The sequence below is a fragment of the Rutidosis leptorrhynchoides genome, chromosome 3 (assembly GCF_046630445.1).
Source record: "Rutidosis leptorrhynchoides isolate AG116_Rl617_1_P2 chromosome 3, CSIRO_AGI_Rlap_v1, whole genome shotgun sequence".
NCBI classification, from domain to species: Eukaryota; Viridiplantae; Streptophyta; class Magnoliopsida; order Asterales; family Asteraceae; genus Rutidosis; species Rutidosis leptorrhynchoides.
In genome coordinates this window covers 143107138-143119188 of record NC_092335.1, presented here as the reverse complement: position 1 = coordinate 143119188, position 12051 = coordinate 143107138, and the positions used below count along the sequence as shown (strand labels likewise).

At 35.1% G+C, this 12051-nt stretch overlaps 1 protein-coding gene across 1 annotated transcript; it reads left to right on the top strand.

Moving 5' to 3' along the window:
- Nucleotides 1–1763: 1763 nt before the first annotated feature.
- LOC139900445 (uncharacterized) lies at nucleotides 1764–3956 on the top strand. The gene is made up of 2 exons (XM_071883217.1): nucleotides 1764–2701; nucleotides 2881–3956. Exons 1-2 carry the CDS (start codon nucleotides 1764–1766, stop codon nucleotides 3647–3649), a joined length of 1707 nt encoding a protein of 568 aa, XP_071739318.1. The 3' UTR covers nucleotides 3650–3956.
- Nucleotides 3957–12051: the final 8095 nt, after the last annotated feature.

Here is a 12051-nt window from a genome sequence, read left to right as displayed (position 1 = left end):
CCGTCCCATCTGAATTTTAACGGAAAAAAAAAAATTTAAACTAAATATAAGTTTTCATTAAAAATAAGGGTTTTTTTTATTTACTAATGACAATAAAAAATTTATTAAATTTTCACATCCACTATATTTGTATCCGAGTTCAAATTCCGCCACTAATATTTAACATATTTGTTTGGTAATAACTATTTCATATATTCTATAAATAAACATCAATCACTCATCTAACAAAAAAAAAATATCAAATGATATGCTTAAATTTTAACCGTTTATTCAACCTTCAAAACTCAAAATTACCTAAAAGATATGACACACTACTTTTGTCATTTAATTAGATAAATAAATGTGATTCGTATATCATTAAATTTATTCATACATCACTAAATATATATTATAATAATATTATACTATATGATTCTGTAAAATAGTTTTGATGGTGTATGTATAAATTTTGATAATGGACACATTTCTTTTTTTTTTTTTTTTTTTTTTAAAAGCAACAATTTTTTATAAAAAAACCACTAAAGAACATCCGAGTTACATACATAGAACTAAAGATGGGCCGGAAAAACCTATTGGGCCCAACTCGACTAGGCTCTTTTATCATTGCTATAAATTGCTCGTTTTTTAATATATTTATTTTTTTTTGCCAAAAAAAAAAATTTACCTTTATACTCAACCTTAAAAAGTCAAAATTATCTCACAACATATGACGTTACGTTTGTCGTTTAAGGTAGTGATTAAAATTAATAATGAATTATAATTATAATATAATATAATTAAATACCTAATATATTTTAATATATAAGTACTCATTATTTGTAAATAAAAACTAAATATCAAAGAGAATACATTATATTTTATTTTAATTAACATTAATTTAATATTTATTATATATATATATATATATATATATATATATATATATATATATATATATATATATATATATATATATATATATATATATATATATATATATAGTGAGGATCCATGGAGAACCAAAGGTAGTAGAGAACTCATGGAACTCGTGCAGATTCACTAAATCTGCGTGCAGATTCACTAAATCTGCGTACAGATTCACATATTTTTTTTTTTCAGATTTTTTTTTTCTGTTCAGATTTTTTTTTTTGCAGATTCAGTCAATCTGCGTGCAGATTGACGACTTTTTCCAGCTTTTTTTTTTTACAGATCGACTTTTTTCTGTTTTTTATGCAGATTGAGTCAATCTGCGTGAGATTGAGTCAATCTGCGTTTTTTTTTTTGCAGCTTTTTTTTTGCAGATTGACTTTTTTCTGTGCAGATTTGACTTTTTTTTTTGCAGATTGACGTTTTTTTGCAGTTTTTTTTTTTTTTTTGCAGATTCACTTTTTTCCTGTACAGATTCATTGTTTTTTTTTTGCAATTTTTTTTTTTTTTTTTTTTGCAGATTGTATTTTTTTCATAGATTGAAGTTCAATCTCCACATAGATTGAAGTTCAATCTATGAGTTCTATGAGTTCTCTACATACTCTAGTTCTCTAGGGATCTTTTCACTATACATTTATCTATATTAATATTAATTATTAATTTATGAATAATCGTAATATATTAATATTATTAATAAATATAAAATATTAAGGAGTACATTAGATATAATTATTTAATTTTAGTTTTTACTTAAAACTAAAGTTCTCTCCAGCTGGACAATTATAAGAGCATCCACCTTCCAACTAGACCAATCCGTTTCACACTCTTCTTTCTAAAAATTAAACCAAAAAAATAATATGGAGCAAACCGTCGCTCCACCGCCACAACCACCGCCTCTCTCCGCCGCACACCTAGACTCCAGCAATACCAATTCCTGGGGAGATAACAATCCTGATTATAGAGCCAACGGTCCAACTGCGCCACCAAAACTCCGTCTAATGTGCAGCTACGGCGGCCACATAGTCCCACGCCCTCACGACAAAACCTTATGCTACGTCGGTGGAGACACACGCATCGTTACGGTGGACCGTCATACCACACTATCAAACCTCACTCACCGCCTCACCAAAAGCCTGATCAAATCAGATACCAATACGTCGTCGTTTACGATAAAATATCAATTACCTTCTGAAGATTTAGACTCGTTAATCTCCGTAGCAACCGATGAGGATCTGGAAAACATGATCGATGAATACGAACGATTAAATTCAAATTCAAGGCTTCGGTTGTTCTTATTTCCGGTTCAACCCGAATCCGTTTCGTCAATCGGATCGCTTTTAGAAAGTACGAGTATTAAATCAGAAGAATGGTTTGTGAACGCACTTAACGGCGCTACGTCAGTGTTTTCGGACACGTCATCGGTTAATTGTTTATTAGGTTTAGATGATAATAACGACGTCGTTTACTTACCGCCGGAGAAAAAGGATGATAAAAAATCAGTTCATGATGTTCAATCGGTACCGGATTCTCCCTTGGTTGAAACGACCTCGTCGTTTGGTTCAGGATCGTCGTTGCCATCGCTGGTGAACTTGCCGCCGATTAGAACTAACGTTGATGATCAGCCGAAGGATCTGAATTTCGTGGTGGTATCGGCGCCGGCACCGGCACCGGCACCGGCGGTGATTACTGGTGTGCCAGCAGGATCAAAGGTAGTGACGTCACTGCAGCAGCAGCAATATTATCAGCAAAAGGCATCTATGGGCTTTGATATGACTTCACCGGACTCAGTTTCCAGGTTTATTTTTATTTACTTATTTACTTTTTGTTTAAAGTTAGTCAAATGCTTAAACTTATTAAGTCATAAACTTTTATAATTAAATCGTGGAATCCATACAATGTCAAATCAACTAAATTGATATGCCAAATGTATTTGATTTAGAATATGAATTAAGTGTATTTTGTGATGAATTGCAGTGATGGTAGTGTAACAAATCCGTTATCAAGACGAAAACAGCCCATAATTTATCAAGATCCCGTTTCACAAAATCAATTTTCTACTAATATTCATGATCAAAACCTTAGAATTCAAGATTCTGCTTATTTAGTTTCAACTCCAACTGCAACCACCCAAATTGATCCACAACTTCTCAATCAACAACCTCAGTTTATTCGTACCGCTGTTCCCCCGCCACAGTACATCCAACACCGCCCATCTGCGGTGGCTCCTATGGCAGCTTACTACCCTATGTACCCGCCCCATACCCAACATAACCCTCCACATCCACCACTCGATCAACAAAACATCGTGTATTATATGCCTGCTGTTTCTGGCCCTATCAATAGTCAATTACCACCACCTCGTGCAGTAGTTCAAACTACAACTAAAACAGAACCAGCATTGGGGCATAGAACTGTAAATTCTGGTGCAGGTGCTTCTCAAATGGTTCAGGTTCCTTCTAGCCAACATCAGATTCAGCCTCAATTTGTCGCCTACTCTCACATTCAGCAACCACCTCAGCCGGTTGCTTCTGCTGCTGCTGCTGCTGGTGGTAATTTTGGGTATGGGTTTGCAGATCCATCACAACAAGGACAACATGTATATTATGCAGCTCAACCTTTGCCACCTCATTCTGCTGCTCAATATCAAACATTGACCTCAACTTTACCTGTTGAAGCTCAAACTACTTCTCATCTCGCACCAGATAATAGTACTCAACAGCCGGTGAGAACGTCACAACCGTGACCGGTTATATGATGGTGAAAATTTTGCAGTGAAGTGTGTTCTGTTTATTTATGTGTTCTTATATTATTTTTGTCACTTATATATTTTCATTATTATTGTTATTAATATAATATATTAATATTATTATTTCAACTGCACGGTATTGGTTTGTGGTATATTTATGATTGAAATAAGAATATCTTGTAAAAAAGTTTGGTTTTTTTGCTGTAGTGTATGGTTTGTGGTATGTATCAATGGCTGTATTGCTATTGAAATTGAAGGTAGTGTCAGTTTGATCTCTCATTTGTCCATATATCACAGTTTCTGGTCAACAAATGGAAATAGTTTCATCACAAATGTAAAAGGAAAACTGTGTTTAAATATTTATTATCCCAACAGTAATTGTTTAGGGTTCAGATGATTGCAGTTACTGGTTTGCCATGTTTCCTTTTCCCTACCAGACAGTAATAATTGCTCCAAATTATTGTCTTTGGACCCTTGTTCTGATATTGCAGAACCAAAAGATGTAAGGTATAACACATGCTAATGAGCTTGAAAGTTGAAAATGAGAGTAGTTTTCAAGCTATAAAGGATTTGAGATTGGTTTTAAGATGATGTCAAACAGTAATGGATACTAAAAAGAGTTGTGAGGTCAATTCTACGTAGTACTAAAAATGACAAGTACAGATCATGGTAAATATGCAGGATCAAATAAAAAATTCCGAATATATGTAAACCTGGTGAAGGCCCCACTAAAGAGTGGGGGTTTGATGTACAATGTCAAGTTGGCATGCATAATACTGTACTGCTCAGATGCTCTCACCAGTCACCACCCAATATTATTTGATGTTATGTTATACTTGATTATATTATATTATATTTCAACTTGTAATTGATTATATCAATGTCTTTCTTCCTTATAACTCGGAACCATGTCATATGATTAATTGTTGGGAAAAGGAAAAAAAGTTAACTTCTTGTTGGTAAAATTTTGAGATAGATTGATACGGTTGATGGTGGACGTGCTATAACATTCAGAGTATTATTCAAGATGATTTGCTAAGTTAACCGTGTCTATTTTTCGGTGTTCATTTTAAGATCGAAAGTGAACTTGAAATTGATTAAACTTGGATGTCTTTCGGGTTCAGTGTATGTGGTTCAAAGTCTTGGTAAGAAAATATATTGTAGAACAATAAGAAAAATAGAATAAATAAAAATAATATAAATAAAATCAAGTTACACCATCGACCTCCGACCTCGAAGAACTGACGGCGAACATAATTAAAGTCGACGGCTGGTTGGTGTCCACATTGCTGGCGTCGGTGATACCGACTTCAACCGACGGTGTGGACACCGTATGCTCTAAATGTGAGGTAAATAGCGTAATATTATAATTATATGAAGTATTTTTTTTTATTTATTATTTTTTTTTTGTCAAAAATAACTAAAATTCACATATAATCAGGTTGTTTTTCTTTGATCGTTTTTACAAAAAAAAAACACTATTAATGGATAAAACAATAGATTTTAGAGCCCTCATTTCTACATTAATGTGAATTTACAAGATTTTATTTATTGGGTTACTTTCTATATTCTTTTTTAGGTTTTCTTCTTTTTCTTTTAGTTTAATTACAAACTAGTTAAAGACCCGCGATTTCGCTAAATTTTTGAAGGAGTCTAATCATTTAAGCTATAAAATTAATTATATAAATTTAAAAATTATTATTATGTCTAGACGAACATTAAACCAAATGTTTTATATGGGCTTGAAATTTTTAAAGTTTCAAAATTTATTTATAGAGGATCCAAAATTTTAAAGTTTCAAAATGTACTAACGGATAAATAAATAAACAAAATTTTGATTCAAATTAAATAAATCATCTCGAATACCGTGATGTAGTTTTAGGCGATTGAATTAAGAATTGTGGAGGGTTATCTTCGTTGTATTTTACTACATATTCGACAATGTAGTTATTCTTGTTAAATAATCATGAATTGTGAATAATGTCATAACTCGTTGTCTTGTTGTTAGTACTTTGTGTATCCCTGAGAAAATCTTTTGTCGTAATTCGTCAGCCTATAATGAGTTGAAACATTATATTTGTAATAAAATGCATAATATTGTAATATTATTTTTAATTATTCAGAAGATGTATGAAGTTTATGATTTAGTATACCCCATGCATAAAGTTGTGCATAATAGTAAGTTTTCCAGCTAAAAATGACATAGAAGTGTAATAACTTGACATTGTCGATTCGTCTCCTTTATTCATAAAATATTTCTCTGTTAAAGTATTTGATATTGTGGCTTCTAAATTTCTAAATTTTGTAGTAAGTGCAATATCTTCGTTCGTAATTTCAGATGTTAAAGTTCTCATTTTTTTTCAAGTTGAGGTCCAATAACTTCAATATCATTGTTGATTAACTGTCATAATCAAGATTAAGTTAATGTATGTTAATCTCGAAGTTGAAATATGAAAAAGTAGTTAATATGAAACAAATAATAATAAATAAGGTAAAGAAATGGTTTCGTGTACTTGCCTGTAGCATATCAGTTGGACGTAATCCACCAATTCACATTATACACCGCTGAGTAGGACACATCGAAGTACCATAAGTAATTCTAAAGACATCAAATTCAGTAGCAAATTTTTTCATATTAAATAAGCTATAGAAATGTGATAATATGTTTTCGATAATCGGTAGAATGTCGTCTTCAATAAATTCTCCAATCAATCTTCTATGTTGTTGTAATATACGTTGGTGATGTTCATTATAATCGTGGGACACGAATAGAATTTAAATGAGAAATCTGCGTTCGTTATAATCAAGCTATTAAACTCATTTTCTAATTCTAATCGTGTTATTTTCTTCATTATATTGCAGGAAAACATAATCTGTGTAACAAAAGTCGTCAGCAAAGTGAAATGACGAAGCAACAAAAGCTTTTAGCTACCAAGAAGGTTGTAAATAAGGCAAATATGAATTTGAAGGTGCATAAAGCACGCGAAATTTGTTCAAACGAAAATTCGCCAAAAGAGCTGCAAAAGGTGCAAGATACGAAAATAATAAGCACAATACACAAGAAGAAAGGATTTAAAAAGCGAAAAGCAGTAGAAGTGCTTGAAAAATGGCAATTCGCGCCTATTACGTTCCCGTTTGAGCAAAATCGCGAAATGTATGACACGCCATTAGTCATATCTTGTAAAGTCGCGAATACTGGGATAACAGTTATGAAAATACATGTTGATACGGGCAGCATCATAGAATTGATATACGAGCAATGCTTTCGTCAACTACCAGAATGCATTAAAGCAGAACTAAAGCCAACCGCGATATCTTTATCTGGTTTTGCGGGTGAATCTGCCTGGCCCATGGGGCAATTATCACTAACAATTGAGTTATGTGATGAGATAGAGGTGAATTTAACAAGACAAGCGCAATTATATTTTTATGTTATACGCGCAGCTTCGCGTTATAACATGTTGTTGGGAAGATCCGCGTTGCGTAAGCTTGGCATAGTGACATCTACAATACATGGAATGGTTAAATTCACTACTTGCAAGGGTGTGGCAACAATAAACTCCATGGCTATGCAGTCAATTTGTGAGACTATAAGCACGCAAGATGCAGTTGTCACGCATAAAATTGCAGAAGATGATATGGTTATTGTAAATCCTAGATATCCTGATCAGAAAATAAAAATTGGCATCGAATTGGATGTGAAAATAAGAAAAAAGATTATGCAATTGCTTATCGCGTACATGGACGTGTTTGCTTGGAGTGAGCAAGATATGACTGGAGTTCTGCGTAATGTTGCGGAACATAGATTAAATGCTAATCCTGCGCTAAAACCTGTTGTGCAAAAACGTAGAGGAATGGCTCCTGACCGCATGAAATGGTTATGTGCAGAAGTTACTAAATTGGTTAATGCAGCATATTGCGTGAAGTAAAATATCAAACATGGGTTGCAAACCCTGTTTTGGTGAAAAAACCTGATGGTTCGTGGAGGATGTGTATAGACTTCAAAGACATAAACAAAGCTTGTCCAAAAGACAACTATCCACTTCCTGAAATCGATCTTATGGTGGAATCTTTGCACGCTTATCCTTACAAATGTTTTTTAGATGCTGCAAAAGGATATCATCAAATACCAATGGTGTTGGAAGATGAGGATAAAACCGCATTCCATACTGGAAAAGGCATTTATTGTTATATTAAAATGCCTTTTGGCCTCAAGAATGCGGGAGCAACTTATCAGCGATTAATTGATAAAGCGTTTGAAGGCCAGATAGGTCACAATCTTGAGGCGTATGTTGATGATCTTGTTATAAAAAGCAAAACGCAAGAAAATATTTTGCTTGATATGAAGGAAACATTTGAAAGTTTGCGAAAAATCAACATGAAGTTGAATCCGTCTAAATGCAATTGGGGAAAGAGAAGGCAAGTTTCTAGGGTACTATGTCACTGAGCAAGGCATACAAGAAAATCCTATGAAAATTGCCGCAATTGAAAACATGACCGCGCCTAAAACTGTTAAAGAAGTACAAAGTTTAACTAGAAAAATCGCGGCTTTAACTAGATTCCTTTCAAAAGCTGCGGAAAGACAGTTTCCTTTCTTTCGCACTCTTAAAGGGTGCCTGAAGCAGAAGAACTTCATATGGACAGAAGAGGCAGATAAGGCATTTCAGGAAATGAAGCAATTGCTTGCTACATTACCTACATTGATCGCGCCTGTGGATGGTGAAATATTATACCTTTATATTTCGGTTGCAAATGAAGCATTTAGCTCAGTACTTATTGCGGAAAGGAATAAAATCTAGAAGCCAGTTTATTTTGTTAGCAAGGCGCTTGCGGGAAGTGAAATAAACTATGCGCCAATTGAAAATTTTATTTACGCGTTAGTTTTGACGGCAAGAAGGTTGTGCAGATACTTTCAAGGTTATCCAATACATGTTTTAACTGATTTGCCGGTTAAAAATGTTTTGAGCACACCTGCAATATCAGGAAGACTCGCCAAATGGGCGATTGAGCTTGGCGCATTTTAAATATCATATTTTACGCGTACATCTGTAAAAGGTCAAGTTTTGGCAGATTACCTTGTAGAAATGACGGGTGAACTGGAGGTTATCCATGAAAGAACACAATTAAAGCCACTTCAACGCGAAATCTGGGATTTATATACAGATGGTGCATCGTGTATTGAAGGAGCAGGTGCGGGATTGGTGTTGACAAGCCCGAGTGGAGAAGAACACACATACGTGCTACGCTTTAATTTTGATGTGACAAACAACGAGGCTGAATATGAAGCATTGCTTGCGAGATTAAATGTGGCGCATAAGATGAATATTTCGCAGTTGTGCGCATATGTTGATTCGCAGCTAGTGGCAAATCAATTCAATGGTTCTTTTGAAGCTCATGAGCTGTCTATGCAGAAGTATTTAAAACTTGTGCAGGAGTCTGCAGAAAAGTTTGAATTTTTTGAGTTATCACAGGTATCAAGAATTCAAAACAAAAAGGCGGACGCGTTAAGCAAGCTTGCTGCATTAACATTTTCGCATTTCCAAAAGCAAGTTTGGGTACAAGAACTTCCCAATAAGTCCATTGATGGAAGTTTGTTTGTTGCGGCTATAGAAGAAGTTGAACCAAATTGGATGAATCCAATTGTGAACTATTTGCGAAATGCTACATTACCAGAAGACAAAAAGGAAGCTCGTTTGGTACACGAAAGATCACCTATGTATGTAATTGAAAATGATGTGTTATATCGTAAATCGTATTTGGGACCATTAATGCGGTGTGTAGGACCCGCCGAGGCTGCGACAATTATTGAAGAAGTACATAGTGGATCATGCGCTCTGCATTCAGGTTATAAAACTATTGCAGCAAAAATAATGCGAACGGGTTATTTTTGGCCAACCCTGTATCGCGATGTTGCGCAAATTGTTAAAAGATGCAAAAGTTGTCAAAGGCATGCGCCGCAAAATCGAAAACCAAGATATGACATGATTCCAATTGATTCACCATGGCCATTTTATAAATGGGCCATTGATATTGTGGGACCATTTCCACCCGGTGCAGGGAATGTCAAGTTTTTGATTGTAGCAATTGATTATTTCACTAAATGGGTGGAAGCAAAGGCTCTGCGCACAATAACTGGCGTCCAAGTGCAAAATTTTGTATGGGAATTCATTGTGTACAGATTTGGCATTCCGCGAGAGCTTGTAAGTGATAATGGGGCGCAGATTACAAAGGATCCATTTATGAGCTGGTGTGCGGAATTGAATATAATTCAAAAATTTACATCAGTTGCACATCTGCAGGCAAACGGGCTATGCGAGGTTACCAATCGCGATATTGTCAGCGGTATTAGAAAGCGTTTGAACAAAAAGCAGAATGGATGGGTTGATGAAATTTCAAATGTACTATGGGCTCATCGCACTACTTTCAAGAAAAGTACGGGCGAAACACCTTTTAGCTTGGTATACGGTTCAGAGGCAATGATCCCCGCGGAAGTTTTTGTTGAGACACATAGAGTTGCTAATTTTGATGAAAGTGCGAATGCAGAGGGCATTTGTGAAAACCTAAATTTCATAGAAGAACGCAGGCTTATGGCCGCGATACGTGAGGCAAATAATAAGCAACAAATTGCCAAGTATTACAACAAAAAAATACACGCATTAGCCTTCGATGTTGGAGAGTGGGTTTTGCGGAATAATGAAGCAAGCATTGCTGAAAAGCTTGGGAAATTGGGACCCAATTGGGAAGGTCCATATCAAATTGTGGGAATCAATGTGGTAGGTCTTATAAACTCCAGGACATTGAAGGGCGTAATATACCTAACGCGTGGCATGCTACTTTGTTGAAAAGATATTACATATAATCAGAAGAAATGTGCGAAATTCTATGCGCAATCTAATGATTTGTGCTTATGAGTAGCAAAATTAAGAATATATTACTATGCGAAATGAATGAAATTCAAGTTTTTCTTCATAAGCAGCAATTGTGCGTTTATGTGTAGTTTGTAAATATAATGCATTGCATAAAATTCCAAGATTGAAATTATCCAAGTGATGGTAAAAACCACTTGATAGTTTATAAAAGCAATTTAAAGTGTATGCGAAAGGAATGCAATTTGTTAAATTTTACCCAAAGTATTAGATATAGCCATACTTGGATGCTTTGCAATAAACACAAATTTTTGCCTAAGGATCGTTTGGGCGGACTTAGAAGATTCATAATGTGTATAAGCACACGCATACAGGTTGTTTTGCATAAAGTAATTATTTGTTATGTGCACAATAATAAACAATGAAAGTGCAAAGGACAATGCTAGTAATTATGAATATTGAAAAGTACTTAAAGCGCTATATAAATGAAAGCAATTGCAATTGATAAATAAAATTTTATTATAATACCGCGGAACGTACAGCAAACTGAAACATTAAAACGCGCATACAGATGCGCTTATGATTGCGAAACTCTATTCCTTACTGGTTAAGTCTAATTTAATAATGTCTTCGACGGGAGCATCCTTATTTTGACTTATAGCCTCCAGTTTTGGAATAGGAATAACGCGAATTCCTTCTCTTGCCAGCGCAACCATCTCTTCTGCCTCTTCAAGAGGACAGATTAGCTTTTCAATGTATTCCGGCATTGGTTCCGGTAAAACAGTCACCCTACTAATTTCCTGCAAAAACTTCACTCGCTCAAGCTGTTGAAGTGCAGTAACGTACGTATCAAATCATTGCGAAACATCCGCTGAATCCATGATTTTTTGCCCAAGTTCGGGCAAATGCTCGAGGAGTTTCGCAAAGCTGGATTCCGCAGATGTTTTCGCGGATAAGGCTGCGGTTAGGTCGGCTTGAGTTTGAAGAAGTTTATTTTTCATAGTGTCATGAGCGGCCTGAAGATTGTCCTTTTCGATAGCTTTCTCGGACAGTTGTCTCTTCAGATCATCTGCGGAATTTTTTGTTGTTTGTAATTCTGCAGTGGTGGAAGAAAGCTGGGACTGAGTGATGGCATGCTTGGTTTGTTCTTTTTTCAAGAATTCAGAAAACTTTTCTTGACGAGACATTGCATCAAATGCGGATGCAAATGTCATGAAGAAATTTTGGGCAAAGCAGTTGAATGCGTCGCTATGAGAGAGTTTGCTAAACTCAGCGCGCAGATCATGAGGAAGGGCAAGCTTCATGTGCTGCCATTGCTCTAGTGCAGCTTCTGGAGATGCGCATAAATAGCTTTGAAGGCCATCCACTTTAATGGATTTTACAGCGCTGGGGGAAGTGCGCCAAATGTCTTCGTACTTAGATAGATCAAATGTTGGTGGAGAGCTTGTTTGCGTTATTGGTGGTGGAGTAATGGATGTTTCTGCTGAAAAAGTATAATAAAAAAAGAGAAAAGAAAGAGAAAGATGTGTTAGC